Here is a 20,629-nt window from a genome sequence, read left to right on the forward strand (position 1 = left end):
CATCATTTATGTATTACCTTGTGCAATGTAAAACGTGATTCTGGCTCAAAGTAAATAATACCTAAATTTTTATATGGAATGCAAACAGTAAAATTACTGTAAAGTCTAAATATTTTTATATTTATTTAACGTATAGTTTGCATTATAAACTGAACTACACAAGCTTGTCAGAGTTCAGAGCAACACTGTTGAAATAACTTTTTTTTATTTTGAATACATTTTTAGTTCGAATCAATGAAGTTTTGGTTTAAATGTGGACATGAAACTAAATGTGTGATATTATACAGCTGTGTGATTTGCAAGCAATATTTATTTTGACCTAAAACTAATATTAAAACCTTGTTTTTACATGCCAAATAACTTTGAGAGAGTGTAATTGTAGAAGTATGTTGATAGTGGTTAGATAGCTAGTTAGCACTAGCTGACTGGGTTGGTAGGTAGGTTACATTGGCTCAAGTTTGAGTTCACGGTGAGCTGGAATGTTTTTAGCGGGCTAAAAGCTAGCGTGGAGACCCAGTGTGTGGATAAGGACTGGAATTGATATGGCTAATCTAACCTGGCTAACTATCCACCCTGGAGAGGCAGTTTGTTAGCGGGCTAAATAGCCAAATGCTATCAAGGAGACTCGGTGGGTGGATAAATACTGATCACCAGCAGTTAGACTAAGGGTTGTTGTGTTAGGATACATTTGGTTATATTTGTTAATAAATGGTAAATATGTATTTGTAAGTGAGTGTAAGTAAGTGATAACCTGGCATGCTATTATTTTCACTGAAATTTTGATTCATAATTAGTGCTCTGTTCATGTCACATAAAAACTTTTGAAAACTGTAACTATTTTGTCTCAATAAATGCAGATATTTAAAGTCTAAGAATAAATTTATTTAACTGGTGAGTAAGAGGGCTTATATTTTAAGAAATACCAAGGCGAAAAAATAAGGCAACAGTTGCATTATTCTTTTATGTTGGTAGAACTTAAAAAAATAAGTTGAACAACTTAAATTTATAGATCTTTATTTTGAATTTATTTAGTTGGATTTATAAACAAAAAATGAGTAAATTCAACTTTTATATTTTTACTTAATGGAAAAAAACAGTAGCACAAGTGCAAATGGTTCAGATCATTAATTATAATTTTGTTTCTTTTACTTTTATGCAAACCTTAATGAAATTTATGTAATGATCTATTAATGACTTGGATGAATGGAGTATACAGTACATGTACATGAATTCACATGCATGCAGATACGGCTTATAAGCATATTTATCTGGGTCAATTTATTGGACAAAGTGCACTGATTTATCTTCACCAGTTCATTCTGAATCTTGGTTAGCCCAGATCAGGCATACATTGTTTCATTCTGACAGAGCCGACAATTGTGCAGCATGCACCCTCAGATGGAATGCCCCAGTGTTTTTTTTACCCTAACTTTTTCTGATTCTGCTGTAGTATGATGCCGTTTATGGTCAGTTTACATGGACAATACTTTAAACAGTCAGACGGAAAGAAGAACTAAATGCTTACGTAGCATAGCCAATTAATTATGTTAATTATAAATATTATACTGGCTTCTAATCTGAAGGTTCTGTTCCACCTGAACCTATAGTTACAATCTGGCACCATTTAATGTTTAAAAAAAAAATCGAACTATCATGCAACAAAACGAATTAAAACAGAAGTAGTACCGTGCAAGCAAGCTTAGTCTACTATTATAGATTACTATTTGTGTTCACAACTTTGCAAACAGGACAAGACAAATAGAGAATTAAATGTTACCTAACATAACAAAAGACTGAGTGCTTAGGAAAACACCTAAACAAAAATATGATTCTCATGATTCTCTCACGTATTTAGGATATTGGACTAGCAGTTATACTCAAATGATCACATCACTTTAAAGCTAGATAAACAGATACTGCAGCAGGTTATTTGACTCTTTCAGGAAGAATCAAATCAGTTCTTCACTGATCAGTAAAATGTTGTCAGTATAATTAACAAATTTCAGTGGCCATGACAAGTTTTCTATTACAAAGAAACATTAACAAGACCAGACATTTATTATTATTATATATATATATATATATATATTTTTGTTAAAATGTTTAACAGAGAATATCTGAACATCTGAAAAGATCCAATAGTTTTGCTCACTTAGAAATGGGTAATCAAAAACGGTCATGTTTTACACTGTTTTACACATCTAGATGCAAATATGGGAAATAAAAGCTGAAATTCAGATCTGTTGACAACTGTTAAATGTATAAATCTCAAAAATGTCTTCAGTGTGCAGCAGAAAAAAGAACTGATTTTGCAATCCCAGTATTTCCAGAAGAGATCATTACAATAGTTTAGCCTTATAGTAAAAAAAAAATACTTCAAAATCAAAATGATTGTAGGTTATAACGTTCATTAAATTTTTTAATGCTTGTTTATTGTTACAAGTTTGTGCAGATTAAACACTTTAGATCAACATTCTCTTGCCAGATTTATCATGGAGAGCTGCATTTGTGTAACATTGGCTGGATATTTTGATTATTTTCTGTGCAATTCACAGCAGGATTCAGTCCAGTTCACACTGAGCATTTCCTTTCAGGTTGAATGTTAATGACTCATTTTTAAGAACGAAGAATAGCCTGCAGTCTCCACAGTGGTAAAACATTTCACTAATTTTTGCTGTACAGTGCAGACATTTGTGTTTAAGATTTGAAATAGAGCCAACCAAATACAATTTCTGTTTTTATTTCCTGATGACCACGTATAGATATATCAAACAGTTCATACCTAGGTACCTATGCAGGCAGATCGTTCAGTAGATTTCTCCTCAGGTGACATGCCTGCTCAATTGGGTTAATGTCTGATAATGATTGGACCCCATAATGAATTCTTTCTGTGTAGGCAGTGCATTTTGGGACATTGTATTACAGAAGGCATTAGTAGACTTTCACCATCATAAGTTACATCATCAAAAAAGTGGGTTCCAGAAAAAGCCTTGCAAGCCCAAGCCATAAAACTTCCTTCACAGAGCTTGACCGATGATGATGTTTTGAATCCTGAGTAGGTTCTGTTTTCTTTACACTTTGAACTTTCCATCACTTTGGTAGAGGTTGATTTTGGCTTCACTAGTCCACAAAATGTGTTCCAGAACATTTGTGGCTCACCTCTTTCTTTCTTTTTGAATTCCATTTTGGTCTCCCAATTCTAACTGCTGATGGTGGTTTGCATCTTGTGGTATGGCTGCTCTCGAGTCTTCTTTGAATGATGAATTGTGATACCCTCACTCTTACCCTGGGAATACTGTTGGCTCTCCCAATGTTTCTGTCATCAACTGCTGTTGTATTTCTTGGTCATCCTGTATGGCGGAGGTGGATTTTGTTTCCTTTCTCGAGACATTCCAAATTGTTGTAATGTATCATGCTCTACGGTTGTGCAAGGGTTTGACCATTTCTCTTTCTTTTAGCTTCAAAATTACTTTTTTTTTGCCACTGGTAACCTCATTGAATTCAGCTGAATTCAGCTACCAGTGTCAATATGAAAACAAATGGTTGTACCCTGTTGCAGTGTTTTGTAACCCTGGACATCAAGGCACATGTTTTTGTGCATTTCCTGCTTGAAAACACCCACTTTAACTCAATAATGGGCTGTTAATCAGCTGGTCAGCTGCAATGGGAGCAGGGAAACACTAAAAAGTGTTTGTACAGAAATATATATATATATATATTACATTTCTGCGTGCATATCCTTGCTGTCCTATGAAAAACGCTTATCTCCATATTTGTTGATTTTTAGTTTACTACATAATCTCCTGTAAAGTTGCTGTTTTGGAGATAAGTGTTTTATTATTGGACAGCGACAATATGTCCTCTGGATATATGTGGATATAAGTTTATAAATTACACAGTATGTTGGACAAATTTATTTAATTCATATAAGTTTATTAAAATAACATATATACAGCAGTGGGCAAAGTTGTTGTCATGGCGGATAAAATAAACTGGTTTTATTAAATATGAGAATACAGACAAAATCCAATAACAAGGTAACAAAACAATGCAGAGGTCATACACAGAGAAAAAACACAGGAAAGAAATAAAGCTTTGTAATGCTGGCGAACTAAACAATTGCTCGGCACATTTGTGTGTGTGAAAGGGCTTTATATACTGTGGGCAATCAGTACTCTGGACTTCCTGGAGGTGTCGTGTGTGGTGCATTCTGGGTAGTGTAGAGACTGAAAATCACAGACAGAGCTGGGTGTGGGAAAAACAGGAGCACTTTCAGCACCAGACGGGATAGTTCTAGCCCCATAATATATTGTGGATTCTCTTTAAAGCTTTTTGTTACAGTTAATGTTGTATTTACTGTTGTAATGTTGACTATGTTGTAACTGTTGACCAGGTTTTTATGTGTGTGATAAGTGTTTTGTTGTTAAAACACTATCATGTAATTCAGCATGCAGTACCTCACTATCATATATGTTTTGTTTCATATAAGTTGCACATATACAATATGTACAATATTTGTTTTTACTTTATATAGTCATAAAGTTCATATATGTCAAATTCTTATATGTACATATGTATGACATTTTCAGAAGGGTCAGAAAAAATGAAGGTTTAGATAAGGGATTTGTGTGTGTCTGCATGCTTTCATTTTAAACAGCCAGCAACACACCTGATTCCACTTAAATCAGTTGGTCAGTATTCAAACAACTGATGACATGAGCTTCTGCTTTAAAGCATCAGCTTCAGCTTCACTGACCCAGTGTGGACAGGTTTGACACACCTGGTTTAGACTTAATGAGTCACTGCCAGCATAGAATCAACAGGAAATTTAGGACACTATTTGTTCTCTCTCTATTATTTTATCTGGTCCCTGTTTACTCTGTTGTTTATATTCACTGCCTGGCCAAAAAAAAGGTCACACACTCTAATACTTGGTTGGAGCAATGTTTGACATTTAGTTACAGCACGCATTCATTGTGGCATTGTTTCCACAAGCTAAATAACTTGTCACCAGCTGAATTATAATGATCCATGCAGTAATTATCCAATTATCTACCAGGTTCTTACCTATTTGCTTAGTTAAATCTAGGTGGGGACCTTTTTGTGGCCATGCAGGCAGTGTATATGTGTATATCGTCACTGTCCAATGAAAAACATGCATCTCAAAAACAGCAACTTTACCGGAGTAAAAATTTCCAGTAATTTTGGAAACAAAATATTGGTCCATTCATTAAGAAATTTTGATACAGTGTAAGGGACAATTTTGGGTGTTAAAATTCTGTATTAAACGGGGGCTCTGGATTGTCCAGCGGCCTAAGCACTTCCACCATGATCAGGAGATCGCCGGTTCGAATTCTGTTCATGTAGCTTGCCATCGGCTACCCAAGCCCTGAGGGAGCACAATTCGCCTTGCTCCCTCCGGGTGGGTAGATGGCGCTCTCTCCCCACATTACTTCAAAGGGTGATGTCACTTAGCACAAGGCATCTGTGACCTGATGTATTAGAACCGAGTCGCTTTGCTTTCCTCTGAGCTTGCTGGCTACTCGGCTTGTAAATTGGGAAGTAAATTGAATTTTAAAAAAAGGCAATTTTGTATTGAAAAAAAAAACTACAAAAATGGAAATACTTGTTTTTCATTGGATAGTGATGACATGGTCTAGAGACCCGGTCTTTAGCTTGGTGTGCATTTTTAATTTATCCTAGCTATTTGGGATTATTAGGACCTAATATGTATAACAACTAAACTGTATTTGTACAAGAAGTCATTTTTGCAAACAAACAGAAGGACCCAATTAGTCTGCAAACAAAATTTTAGCTTTCAACAGTAAGTAAATAATAAAGAAGTAGTTTCAAACATAAATCTGGATAAGAATGTTTCTGTCTGGACTAGCTGTAGAAACATTTGACTGGGATTCCTGCCATCCTGTTTTGAATCAGTTGAATGTAATGCTGTTATGTGGTCACCACTAAATGGGCAGTGTCTCTATATAAGCCCAAGGGTCTTTTTTTTATTAGGTATTATGGTGTATGATATATGAAATGTAACATCCCAATATGCGGATGCAGGGTCTCATGAGTATATTTATTTACTGTATGTTTTTATGTATTTATGAATACGCCACATCTGAAGTGTTCCTCCACCACAAACATTTCTGAGCAGCTTCTGGCGACAGATGCTGTCTCACCCACTCAAAGAAATGTAGGTCACCAAAATGCTGACTGGCTTCGTGAAATAAAGCCAACATCAAATACTGAAGCCACAGTTTCAAGGTATGAACTGAAAGAATCTGTCTACAACAAAATGTGCTTTCTTTAGGCTTTCAACTGTCTCTTGTGTGAATTCACTTTTGCTATGCTAATTTAGTCATTCCCTAACCCCCTTTTAGACGAATAACATTGAAATCCTCAACCAGCCGAAGAGAGCTGATGGTCATCCTTCTTTGCAGAAAGTTAAAATTGCCCCTCTTTGTTTATAAGTCATTTATACGATCCTTTATACGACCATCAACCCCCAAATAATGATGATACCCCAAGTTCCCTGACTTTATCTCCTACATACCCCTCAATACAATCCTATCCTTTCTATCCTCCTGCACCCCTTGCAGTGTTCAAAGCAGTTTTTAATGTATGTAAGGTCCTCCAGAAACATTCTTAGAGAGTCAGACTGACAGACAGAAAGAGGAATGTAAGGTAACTGGAACAGACTGTACACACTGTTGACCAACTAAGCTGTGCCCGTGTATGATTTCCTGTCTGCACAAGAATAAAGTTGTAATCTGAACATCCAGCCAACTGACTCCTGAATCTGAGTCCTGATTCCTGAAGGCTGAGTTTCTAACAAAACTCATGGCTCATTCCCATATGATGACTTCAAACACAAGGAGATCTGAGAGTCTTATTAAGAATCAGTTGACTATAAGTAAATATAAATAACCGAGGTCAACAGTCTCTTGAACAGCTCATGAGGTGAGTAATATGGTACACAGTACACCATTAATAGCCCAATGTATATAATAATGGCTGTACGTGGACACTTTATTCAAACACAAAAGAGGTGCACACCAATGGACTACTGTAACTGAACAGACTTGAAGAGCACAGTAATACTGACACAACCCAGGCGACAGTTCCAAGCACTCGTGTGCACGGTTAAAACTCTAGTGTTTATGGTAAAGACTGCTCCAGCCCACGCTATCTACTGCTGCTGAGCAATGTCAGCAGACTAAAGGTGACAGTCACACAGACAACTGTCGCCAACAGTAACTAGTCTGCATGGCTTTACAGTTACTGCTACTGTTCCTTTACATGCACTTTGCCCATCATTTGGATATGTGTTTAATGAACACAGAGTAAAAGCATATTCAGCATTACTGAACTACATACTGGATAACTCCTTTCATATATATTTCATATATAATTGTTACAAGTAATGTAGTTAATTTAAACACTATTTTGCCACAAGATGACGAGTTAAATAAATATCTAACAAGCTGACTTGGATGGTGGTGTAAAAAGTAGTGGTGTCAATTGATTAAAACTAATATATATATATATATATATATATATATATATATATATATATATATATATATATATATATATATATATACAGTGAGTCCAAGAAGTATTTGATCCCTTGCTGATTTTCTTCGTTGGCCCACTAATAAAGACATGATCATTCTATACTTTTAATGGTAGATGTATTCTTACATGGAGAGACAGAATATTAAAAAGAAAATCCAGAAAATAAATCTAAGGAATATATATTAATTGATTTGTATTTCATGGAGTGAAATAAGTATTTGATCCCTTAGTATTCATTAGCAGTTCTGGCTTTTACAGACCAGTTAGACACTCCCAATCAACTTGTTACCTGACCTGAAGCCACCTGTTCACACTAATCACTTGTGTGAAAAACACCTGTCCACAGAATCAGACAGATCACACAGATTTCAAGTCTCCAACATGGGTAAAACCAAAGAGCTGTCACAGGACCTCAGAGTCAGAATTGTTGACCTTCACAAAGCTGGAATGGGCTACAAAAAGATTAGTAAGGTGTTGGATGTGAAAGTAACAACTATTGGTGCAATTATCAGAAAGTTTAAAGAGTATAACATGACAATCAACAGACCTCGGCCCGGTGCTCCAAAGAAGATTTCGCCTCGTGGGGTGGCAATGATGCTGAGAACGGTCAGAAATCGTGCTGCAACCACTCGGCAGGAGTTAGCAAATGACCTGAAGGCAGCTGGGACCACAGTTTGCAAGGAAACAATTGGCAACACTTTGCGCAACAATGGATTCACATCCTGCAGTGCCCGAAAGGTACCCCTGCTGAAGAGAGCACATGTGGAGGCGCGCCTCAAGTATGCCAATGATCATTTGAAAGATGAACCAAGTTATTGGGAGAAGGTTTTGTGGTCAGACGAGACCAAAATTGAACTTTTTGGCCTCAACTCCACCCGCCATGTGTGGAGGAAGAAAAATGCTGCCTATGACCCCAAGAACACTGTGCCCACCGTCAAGCATGGAGGTGGAAGCATAATGTTTTGGGGGTGTTTCTCTGCCAAGGGTACAGGGCTACTTCACCGCATCACTGGGAAGATGGATGGAGCCATGTACCGCACAATCCTGAGGGACAACCTCCTCCCCTCTGCCAGGGATCTGAAAATGGGCCGTGGTTGGGTCTTCCAACATGATAACGACCCTAAACATACAGCAAAGGCAACAAAGGATTGGCTCAAGAAAAATCACATTAAGGTCATGGAGTGGCCCAGCCAGTCGCCAGACCTCAATCCGATCGAAAATCTATGGAGGGAGCTGAAGGTCAGAGTTGCCAAGCGACAGCCCACCAACCTTCATGATTTAGAGAGGATCTGCAAAGAAGAGTGGGCCAAAATTCCCCGTGGTGTGTGTGCTAAACTTGTGGTTAACTACAACAAACGTCTCACCGCTGTGCTTGCAAACAAAGGCTTTGCCACTAAGTATTGAGTGTGTTTGGCAAGAGGGATCAAATACTTATTTTCCTCATTGAAATACAAATTAATTAAAATATATTCTTTAAAATTATATTCTGGATTTTTGTCTTGATATTCTGTCTCTCCATGTTAGAATATATCTACCATTAAAAGTGCAGAAGGATAGTGTCTTTATTAGTGGGCAAACAAAGAAAATCAGCAAGGGATCAAATACTTCTTGGACTCACTGTATATATATATATATATATATATATTAGTTTTAATCAATTTTTACACCACCATCAATTGATTAAAACTAATATATATATATTAGTTTTAATCAATTGACACCACTACTTTTTACACCACCATCATCTGCATGCAGTCCTGTAGTAAATGGAGTATTGTGGCTGCGAGCAGTGAACACAGCACAAACTGTGCATGTAAACAGCATGAAGCAGCAGAGACAGTCTTTACAGCAGTATATTATCTGACTAATATATCAGACAAAACTGTGCCTTATTAGCAGTTTATCCATCCATTGTTAGTACCAGCTTTATCCATTAGGGTTGCAGGGGGACTGGAGCCTATCCCAGCCAGCATCAGGCGGAAGGCAATATACACCCAGGACAGGCCGCCACTTATTAGCAGTTTAGCTTAATTAAAAAGTATATATGATAGCTAGTTCAGATCAAGACCAGTTCAAATTCTCACCACAAGCGAACCACTCCAGAAAAAAATCTTGGTGTGTCAGACTTGGTGGTGTGATTAATAAGATACACTGCTCTCTAAACAGTGTTATTTCTCATCACCATGGACTGCTGAAGCTTTTGCCTTTTCCAAAGCTTTAAAAATATGATGAGGAAATGCAAAATGTTTGTTTTTTCGAGGCAGAAACCATCTTTAGCACAGAACAGCAAGAGGTGGATAAACAAGTGGTTGCTGCACAACAAGCTGATTTGTATGTTCAGCAGTCAGACTACTTAATCAGGGTTTGGTAGTAACGGGATAGGTGTAGTTAGTCTTACATACTCAGAACACAAAAAAACAATAACAGTGTTCTGTTACACTTACAGTGAGAAGGTTAATTATTAGAACACAGATACATTTAAAAAATGGTGATTACTGGTATAAGACTTAAATAAGGTTCTAGTTTGGGCTGACACATACAATTCAGAACCTGTGTTTTCAATAGCAACTATTTATTTGATTTAAGATGCTTATTTTTAAAATCCCCTCTTCATAACCTGCATTGACACTGATGTATACGCACAAACCGGGAGACAGTCAAACCACACAGCAGCTGAGTTGAACTCAGTTACAGAATCTAAGAATGTTCATTTTGGCGATGGGCGGAACTTCTCACAATCCAGCACAAGCTCTGATTCTGTAAACAACTCTTTCAGTTTAATTCAGTAAAAGTTTTTTTTTATTGCAAGTCATAAACTATTATTAATGCACTTGTTCAAACTATTGTTCCACATTGTGTGGAAGCTACTAAATGTCCATCACAGTACTTTGATTCTTTAAAGAGCCATTAAAAAAGCTGTAGGGGTGAAGAACCTTTCAGTTGTTAAGGAACCATGGCAATTCGTTTTTCAAATGTTTAAAAGATTCTTCACACCCAGCACAAAAAAGGTTCTTTAAGAAACCAAAAATGGCTCTTATATGGCTCTTGCCATAGGATAGTGTTTTATGTGGACATGAGATTGTTTGGTGTGACCTTTTAATTTAAATGATAAGATTTGGCTTTAAAAAAGAATGTTAAAAAAAACTTAATCAGATGACATTACTCTAATTAAGTAATTTTTGGATGACAACACACATAAACTGACCAGATGCACAACTAGAACATGTAAAAACATCTATTTTTTCGGTTTTGTTTTCCTGTTTAAAAAAAACATTGTGCTCTAAAATAGCTTTTTAAATGCTGACATTGCAATGTAAAATTGTGTGATTTGTGCCAACCTGTTTCCTTGTTACAAAATGAGTTTTTTATATGTGTGTGCGTGTGTAAGATAGAGCTATGGAGCTGTGAGAAAATCTTTGTTGTTAATGTAAAAATCCTTATGTATCTCACTAGATTTAGGTCTGTGTTGGCATTTATACTTTCCCCAGGGAAATTCAGCACCAAACCTTTCTAGATATGAGCACCCACTACTGGACTGGAATAAAATACAAGTGTCTCAGCTAGACCATTTAGAAATGCTGCTGTATCCAGTGATTCACAAGCATACGCAACATGTAACGATATAAAGCTTAAACAAAACAACAAAACATTTCCTACAAGCACTGACCGCACAGATGACAAGGGTTGTATCTGATACATTATTTATTCTTCAGTTTTCAATGGGCAACAAAACCCAAATTTAACCCTCTTTTCAACAACAGGCCGTATTTACAAACAGATCCGCCTCATTCTAAAACCACATACAGTAAAACTGAATAAAAAAAGCAAATAAAAGAATGTATGTAAGTCAAGGAAATGCAGCTGCGAATTAGATGAGTCATTAAATGTGCACAGAGTGAGCACCTGCCTTTGAACAACGAACCAAAAACATGCATATAATAACTATGCGTTTGATTTATGAGTGATAAAATAAAATCTTGCATGTGTAAGTAAAATGCATTTTTGAAGCAGGCCAGGCCCTGACAAAAGTTCACACTCTGCAGTGTTCTGCAGTTTCCCTTCACAGATCCTTCTCCTTAAATGAGGAAAATGATGTCGTCGGCTACCATGACTTGATTATCATCCTGCATGCGTCCGAGAGCCGTGCGAACCTCGGCCTGATCGAAAGGAGTGGAGCAGGTTTTGTTGACGCCTTCCATCAGAGCGTTCATGCCCACAGACTGAGCGTGTGCAGAGCGGAAGACCTCCAGCAATGCAGCTTTGAACTCCTTCAGCCTAAAAAAAAAAACGTGCAAAACTTAATGGTTTAACAGTAAAAACGGAATATATTAAAAAGTATATTTTTTTCCACAAAAAGCTTTAATTTTTTAAAAACATTTTTTTACACCATGCATTTTGCAGGCAGCAGCTCTATGACCAAAATATATATTAATTTGATTGCACTGATAAGTTTAAACTAGGGCAACAATTTGCATTTTTCCCATGTGTGTGGGCTTTATGTAAAGATTGCATCAAGACAGAGCCTTTTTTTTCAATCTCTTTTCAGTCAGCGGGAGGTTAACAGATACTATCTGAGGTGCAAACACCCACCTTTCTGCTGATAATTCTGTGTGGCCGTTCTGTTCAGGTGTCTCCATAGGCTCCTCAGCAGGCCTTGCAGCAGCAGGAGATTGGACTGTGCAGATGGAGAAAAACAGTCAGCGTCAGTCAATGAACACATGTATGAATCACATCGTCAGAAATCATTCGATATTTTGTGAGAATGTGTACGTTTCTGTTTTTTTTTCTGTGATAAATGTAAATGCTTACTCTGAGGTATGTCTGCCTCTGTGGTAAAGTCATATGGGTCATAGGGTTCACTGCTCTGTGATGGTCTGCGCTCAGCTGAACGGCGCCTCCTACAGGATAACACAAAAAGAAATTAAATTCAGATTTATCTATAACAACCACCAGGAGCAACCACTATTGATCCTGCCATATTAAACAAACATATATAGAAATGAGGCTTATTATACAAATTCTTTTAAAAGTTATATATCTACAACAGGCATACACAGTAGGTGCATATGAATGTTCATACCTCTTTCTCTGCTGCCGTGGGGTGCCCTGGGTTTCCTCCTCTTCCTCCTCATCCTCAGAGGCCGAGTCTTGATCTCCCTTTCTAGCACGCTTTCTCTCCTTCTCCAGAACCTAGAAAATAATAATAAAAAAATATATATATTTAATGTTTAATTATTATTATAATTTTTTTTCAGTAATAATCTGTAATGAAAGGACTGAACATCAACATATTGGTGTTACCAAAAATATAAGACATATTCTACAGGGCTCTCATATTCTAATGCTCTCCTTAAAAAAAAATATTTACACATCTTTACAGACCTTTTTGAAGTAGGCGAACTGAACAAGCTCCACTGCCACCTCTGTGTCCACAAGATCCACAGACTTGCTCATGCGTGCCTTGGCGTGAGCCGTGGACAGACGAATCAAAGTTTCCAGAGTTCTGGCTGTGACAGGTGATGTCTGAAAAGTAAAGAGTGGAGAAAGATTTAGTAAAGAGTGAGTAAACCTAAAAAAATGACAGGAAACTGCAGAAACAATGCCACATTTAGAGAATTAACAATAACAGGATTAATATTCACACTTGGTTTTAAACAAATGTTGTCCTAGCAGTTGCTGATGTGTGTTTTTCTCACCCGAGCAATGTCTGAGCCAAGCTGGTCCTGGTTGCGCAGTCTTGCGTACTCCTCTGCGATGTGATTGGCTGCTTCTTGGGTCAGTACAGGAGAAATTGCCTTGGCAACGTGGATGTACTTCCTCATGAACTCTTTGCTTACAATTCGGTCCCTAAATGCAACAAAAGGCAGATGAATCACAGATGCATATTTAAGACCAAACAACAATATGTTTGTCCAATACTGCATAATTTGTTAGTTATAATACTGTATTACAAAACAAAAACCTAATGACACTATGGATGAATCATTCAAAGTTTACCTCTGCCTCCTGTTTCCATGTAGAAGGTGGTTGTGTTTCTCATACACCTGCAGCTCTCCCTCTTCCTCCTGAGCCGCGTCTGGATCATCCGTGGCCAACACATCTACTGTACCACCCAAAGCCAATGCTGCAAAAAAATACACTTTTGAGTGAAATTTTCTAACACCCAAAGCAAACCATGCAACAGGTACGAGAAAAGACAGCTTGAGGCTGCTTTCAGTCGGCCAAATAAAGCAAGAATACCTGCTCCTTCTTGCTCATGGGGGTCCCGGTAGCGGTGCATGCGAAGCACGTGGTCAGAGATCTCACGGTCCTGCTCAGGGTCCATCTGGTCCAGCATGATGAAGAGCAGGTCAAATCGAGACAGCAGGGAGTCTTGCAGGCCAATGTTTTCCATCGGGGTCTTGTACTGGTTATACTGAAGAGAGAAAATGATAGGAATTTAAAATTAAGCTACACTCACATAATAACAATTCGAATAATAAAAGTTCATTCTCTTTCTGGAAATGAAATATGTCTATCAAAATAAATTGTGGCTTTATAACTGTTCTGGCTATAACTGTGCAAGTCAGGGGTTTTCAACTGGTTTCAACCCACATTTTCTCATGGTCATTAAGTTGCAACCCACTTTTATAGAATATAAACCAAACAAATAGTCTTCAAAAACCCATTTAAATATACATATCCATGCAAAGTGAATTTAAGAGCATTTTTAAGAAACTGAGGAGGAACATGAACACAAAATTAAATATTTCACTTCTCTGCATATCTCTATCTTCCTTACATTAGTAAAAAACTCTCCCCCCCTATATAAAAGACAAGTACAAAATCAGATAAGCATTAATTCTTAAAAAAAAAAAAAAAATTACAAGCTGTTCGTGATCCGCCCAGAACGTGTCCGCAGACCACTTTTCAGTCATTTTTATTAGGGCTTTGTAAAGAACTTACCCTGCCATAGACTGGATTGGCAGCTGCCAGGACGCTGCAGCGGGCATTTAGACGGGCATGAATACCTGCCTTGGCGATGGTAACCCTCCCCTGTTCCATAACCTCGTGAATGGCAGTGCGGTCCATGTCAGACATTTTGTCAAATTCATCAATGCAAACCACACCTCGATCTCCCAACACCATGGCACCAGCCTCCAGGCGACGCTCACCTGAGATAAGAAGAGTATATCTATAGTTACAATACTCAATACAAACTTTACTTTTACCCATATTAGAAGCTGTGGGACTTGGCAGATTCTGACTACACAATCTTAACTAGTAGTTAATGAATAATTCTTATTAACTATCTATTAACTACCCACTGTTAGTCATACATCTTAAGCACTGTTTATCTTCTCTCAGGCACTCGCCCAGCATTCCTATATTGTTACCTGTCTCCTGGTCAGTAGTGACCGCTGCAGTCAGACCCACTCCGGACGATCCACGGCCTGTGGTGGGGATGGCACGAGGAGCCGTGTGCAGCACGTAGCGCAGAAGCTGAGACTTGGCCACTGATGGGTCACCTGAGAGAGGAGACGTGAACATTAATTTCAGTATTCAACCACACTGACTATCTGCAGTGAATTCAGGCAACATTGCAGCACTAAATGACTGTTGCGAGACTATTTGGATCTCTTTTTTAAAATTCATTTTACACACATTTTCTGCTTAATATCTGTTATTTAGAAGTTTTTAATGCTAATTATGTACTCTGAATGACATCCTAAATGCCCTACAGTTCATCTGGAATCTCTCCTTTCCAACTGTCATTTTCTAATCTGCTGGTTAACGATTAATGTAAGACTTTTTGCACACAATGCTATTTTAACTGTTTGAAGTTTAAAAGTATTAGCAGAATTAATTCACACCTATAAGAAGTACGTTAATGTCTCCACGGATGCGTGATCCATTTTCTAGAACCTTCTCCACTCCACCGAGCAGCAGACACAGGATGGCCTTCTTGATGTACTCATGCCCGTGGATACTGGGGGCCAAGGAACGGGCCAACTGGTCAAACACATTCTGCCAAAAAAACAAACAAACAAAAAAAATTAGTCTGGTGTTATAAAAAACACTGAAAAGTAAATGAGAATAAAAGAGCCTTGTAGAAACATGAGTAAAAACATACATATACAAGGCAGTTTCTGCTCTTTGGTGTTTCCTTGGGTCACCATTTACTTTTTCGTCAAATCACCCATCTCCCAAAAGCAATGGCATTTAACTTATATACTTTTGTCCAGTGGTGGCGCTGTTGTAAACTGTTATAAGCTGAGAAAGAAAGAGTTATTCTGTGTATGATTGGTTCTATACTTTTGTTCTATCTGCACTTTATCCTGACTCTCCTCTGTTTTACTCTCATCTTCACACCATGTGTTCTTTTAGCTACAAGAATCCTATCTAGTAAACTTACTTTCCAAAAATCATAAATCTGTGTTGATTACTAAATTACATAATTCACAGGAAATATGTGTTATACATTTAGTTATAGAACAGAAATTACTGCACAATCACGTTTCCCCCTCTGTCTCACCTTAGTCCGGGACTTGCTGAAGTTCCTGATCTTTGCCACATCATCAGCTGAGAAATATGGAGTGACCTCTTTACTCATCTGCTTCACCTGGCAGGCTATCATAATGGTCCTGAAGATAGAAGAAGACTTATGCATTAGCCAAGTCTCATGGTTTGTTTATAACCTTTTATAATATAACAGTATTACATCTTACAAACCTAATAACATTATTGATTAAATGCAGAATTTAGATCTTTATTCTTAGAATTACAAACCCTACATATTATACTAATGATAGTAGCATTTAATAGTAATGACTATGTTATAAGATTTTAAATTGCATAATAAACCTAATGTTTAAGGAAATAAGAAAATAAATTCTATATCTCCATATCAACACAAAAACAGTGCTCCTACCTGAATGTGCCAGAGGTAAAGCCACCTTTCTTGCCAGGCAAGCAGCGATAGGTCCCAACGACTTGCACACGGTCACCAGGCTTAGCCCCATCCACCATATCATTGTCCAGAATGATGTCAACTGAGCGAGGCAGCTGCCCAGCAGGAGCCTTCTCTGGCATCTCCTGCACAGTGATGGTTTGGTGGTCTTTGTAGATGGACAGACCGAACTCTGTCTCCAGTGGGTTGTTCTCTTCATCCTAAAAAAAACAACACAGAAAAATGTATGTTACTGTGTATGTTACGCATACTGTGTGCAGATGCCTGCTTGTGCACAAAAGATCTATAATAGTAATAATCAGCACTATGGTCGCAGGTCAGATGTACATGTTAAAGCTGATGAGGAATACCTTGGTTGGGTAGATGGCACTTGAAGGGAAAGCATCCAGTGAGGTCATATCCGTGTATTTGCGCTCCAAAGTCTTCTTAGTGGCCGGGCAGTAATGGACACTTCGCACTACTTTGGGACGCACCAGAGAGCCTGAAAATCAAAGAAAAGATGCTGTAATTACAACATTAGTACACAAGTGAAATCCACCAAGATCTGAATCACAACAGTGTTTGCTTCAAACAAGCAAACAGGAGTTTGCCAATGTATTTTTCTGATTTTGACAGATCTGTAGGGTAGCTTACTTACTTCAATTATATGATACTTACTTAAATGATATTTTATCAGATTTCAAATTAATTAGGCAATAGATGTTATGTTTGATGCTATTGGGAATTTGGCTAACAAAAGGTACTAGAAATCTGCATGTCAATGCAAGAATCACAGAAAATTTTCATCTATCATTTTTGCATTTACATATTTACACTAACATCTTCCAGTCTACATGAAACAAAAAACAGACAACTGCCTACAGACTTTAAATTGATATTCCCAATGCTGCGATTCTACATTGTAAGAAGGTACAACAAGATGTGACCTACATTTGGTGACAATGCCCTCCACACACACCATGCTTCCCAGCAGGCGAGAAGTGAGAGTGCGAGGGCTAACATGTTTGCTCCCAAAGCTGCCCTCCAGCCCGATGAAGAACTCTTCAAACTGCTTGGCGTAGGTGGCATCCACAGAAGCCACCACATCTTTTAAAGCACGCTGGAATGCCAGGAGTTCTTCAAAAGCATTGTTCATCAGTCTAAAAAAAAAACAAAAGACCACTTTAAATTTCAATGGCATGACAGGGAACACTATCAGCTTTACTAAAGAACAATGCTTATGACTAGAAGCATGCAAAGGTGGAAAAATCTGCTTAATTCGGAAAACAATAGCTGCTTCAATGAACAAAATTTAATTCACTAAAAGAAGCTGAGCATGAAATAAAACACTGTTCTATGAAGCTTATTAACATGGCACTCAATAATTAGTAACTAACTAGTTATTACTTCATTTCATACCAAGATATGACACTGTTATAAAGTTTTAAAATGGACTTATTATACTTATGTTATACACTAAAAAATCAAAGCTTTCTTGTTTAGTGTAATACTGTGCTCTTAATACTGTAATTACGCACTTGGCAGCTCGAGCTTCATTGCGGCGCCGCAGATCGTTGATGTTGACGATGAGTCGGAACTTATTCTCACTGATCATGTCCCGGACTTTGCTCTGATAGATTCCTTGGTCTTGCTGTGAGAAACAATGAGAAATAAAATAAGAACAAAACATTTTTTAGGAAAACACTTTTATTTATTTTAATATCATGTGGTGGTATGTGAACTCTAATAAGAGACAACAATCAAATATACTTGAAATATTGTATTGCAAAGTAACCTTTACTGAATTGCTTAAGAGTTTCTAATTAAACATACCCAGAATTGTGAGTAACCTTGACCTGAATAAGTTATATTGTTTTGTCATCACAATTGCAATGTGCAAAGGAATAGTAGGCATATCAGGTAAATAGCCTAGCTATCGACTTGTAATATGCCAGATTTCATCTTTAAAATCCGCAAAAATAGACCTGTTCACATTTTGCAGAAACATATCTGCTACAGTCAGGTTAGCTAGTATAGAGTTAACTGGCCAATAGTATTATTGTACTCCAGATTTCAGGGATTATTAATATCATGATTCAATATTATATTTGACCATTGACTTCTAAAGCAATGTGGTACAACTCATTTTTATTTTGTTTCACAATATAAAGCTGTTGCACAACACAGTATCGTGTATTTTCAGTATCGTGCAGTCTAAACAAACTTCAAAATAAACTGAAAGATTGATAGTTATCTTGTTAACTAGATAATTAGATTTTTCATTCTTTCTATATTTTCCCCATTTTCTCCCCAATTTAGACGGCCAATTAAGTTACCCAAACCACTCATTAGCTTTATGTTTCAAAGTAGTTAGCTAAATCCTCCTCGACGTTTTCCTGTGTATTATCTGCACAGACCAAGGTAACTAAACTAGCTGGTAGCTAATTAAGTTTAATTTAACCATAGTTTAACCTTAAATTTAACTAGTTAGGTTAGATAACGTTAATTAACTATAGCTAGGTTAGTTAGCTTAACAAGCTTTAAGAGGTCGGTGTGGTGTGAGGCCTGCTGTGGCCCCACAGGGCTTTGTTAACTTCACTGTAAACTTTCTCAGACTGCAGAACACGTTCCTACTTATTTAACGTTAACTACAGACTGTAATAGGAAGCAGCCCTCACACTGTAACTCGATTGCATAGTATACAGACACCATATTCAGTCTATAACAGTATAAATATATCGAATAATCGGTTCTGGTGAGCTAAACTGGGTTAGATATGTTTTGTTTTCCTGTGGTCGTGTTTTCTGAACACTAGATTAACACATAAAAAAAACCAGAAACACTCACATCATCGTCGAGGAAGTCCAGGTACTCTCTCTGAGCCTCCCTCATCTCATGGTCGTCCACGACGTCGGTGGCCATTGTAAAGTGGAGTTTATAAAGCTGAATAAAGACTCAGAGGAACAGATACACCTCGTGCCGGACAGATCCACCACCCCGCTATTCTGCACCGACACCCGTTTCGCGCCACTCGGAGCTCTGACGCTCTCTGATCTGCATCGTGATTGGTCTGCGCAACTCTGTCTAATTATAATATTTATACTTCTGTGGCGGACTGTCCAATGAGAGGGCGCGAGTCGCGCTTCCGCCAGCCCTCTTTCTATATTTCGCGCGAAAAGTTGAGAGCACTGCGCATGCGCCCGGCAGTGGCTTTGTGCTCGCCCTCCCAATAGACATCCTCCCCCTCCCGCGCGCTCCCTAACACAGAGACTCTGAAGCTTTACCACACAGAAGTAATGTAGTGTGCTAAAATTTATTCTTCTATTTTAACAGTTTAGCTTCAAGTTTGCCAGCTCGCCTGAACGTGGACACGCCCCCTGGCACCGGCTCCACTCGAGGGTCTCTCAGGCGGAATGGCACTTGTAGCCCACTTGTGCCTATTTCTGTGGATGAACATGTTTTACACACAGTGTCCTTACTGTTGTTTATGCTGTTGTATTGGAATACACACTCACACACACTCTGCTGTATCCAATATAAAAGTTTAGTTAACTTAATACAATAAGTGGACAGGACATTAACTGCCTCAAGTTCAATAAATGCACAGTACTAATCAACAATTTGGAAGTTTCTGATTTTTTACCTTGTAAATTTAACATTAAAGTCTATATTAAAGCTATACAGGGACACGTGCAGAATTATATTATAAATAAAATTGTTAAACAAACTAAAATGTTTTATACTTTAGATTATTCTAAGTACCACATGTATCTTTGAGGACAGATCTGCAGATCTGGTATTTTAATCTCAGTGTCTTCATGAGGGAGAGTCACCTGGAATAGTTTTCCCAGCATCTTGAAGGAGTTTCTGGAGCTGCTGAACGATAGTTGCTGCTTTTCCTTCACACTGTGAATGTTTAGCTCAACCCAAATCACCTCAAATCACCATCTTAGTTATATGTTTAGTTTAGGGGAATGTGGAGGTGTTGTGTTTTCAAGTTTACTGCCTGCTATACTTTGTTTGTACCACTTGGTGTCGCCTTTTGTTCTACTGTTGTAACAGAGTAGAGAGAGAGGAAGGGAGGGGAGTTTTTTGGTGGAGTAAAAATGGAGAAGC

General features: G+C 37.7%; 2 protein-coding genes across 2 annotated transcripts in view; both read right to left on the reverse strand.

The window, feature by feature from the left end:
• The window catches only part of ankef1a (ankyrin repeat and EF-hand domain containing 1a), a 257,727-nt gene that overhangs the window by 102,372 nt on the left and 134,726 nt on the right, over positions 1 to 20,629 (reverse strand). The gene's annotated exons all lie outside the window — the stretch shown is intronic.
• Positions 11,269 to 19,556, reverse strand: mcm3 (minichromosome maintenance complex component 3). The gene is made up of 17 exons (XM_007245348.4): positions 19,361 to 19,556; positions 18,052 to 18,164; positions 17,465 to 17,673; positions 16,885 to 17,015; positions 16,496 to 16,734; positions 16,100 to 16,208; positions 15,438 to 15,591; positions 14,961 to 15,092; positions 14,530 to 14,738; positions 13,825 to 13,999; positions 13,582 to 13,708; positions 13,281 to 13,431; positions 12,967 to 13,107; positions 12,665 to 12,774; positions 12,394 to 12,482; positions 12,175 to 12,259; positions 11,269 to 11,859 (listed from the first exon to the last, which is right to left on the reverse strand). The coding sequence occupies exons 1-17, from the start codon at positions 19,433 to 19,435 to the stop codon at positions 11,661 to 11,663; spliced, it is 2,448 nt and encodes an 815-aa protein (XP_007245410.3). The 5' UTR covers positions 19,436 to 19,556; the 3' UTR covers positions 11,269 to 11,660.

This window comes from Astyanax mexicanus, chromosome 1, assembly GCF_023375975.1.
Source record: "Astyanax mexicanus isolate ESR-SI-001 chromosome 1, AstMex3_surface, whole genome shotgun sequence".
Lineage (NCBI taxonomy): Eukaryota > Metazoa > Chordata > Actinopteri > Characiformes > Acestrorhamphidae > Astyanax > Astyanax mexicanus.

Excerpts from the sequence above, each read along its gene's own strand:
- mcm3 (XM_007245348.4), bottom strand. The coding sequence starts at position 19,435 with ATGGCCACCGACGTCGTGGACGACCATGAGATGAGGGAGGCTCAGAGA. Across the intron at positions 17,674-18,051 it reads AATGAAGCTCGAGCTGCCAA|ACTGATGAACAATGCTTTTG; the intron begins GTGCGTAATTAC and ends TTTTTTTTTTAG. Across the intron at positions 16,735-16,884 it reads GTGCCATCTACCCAACCAAG|GATGAAGAGAACAACCCACT; the intron begins GTATTCCTCATC and ends TGTTTTTTTTAG.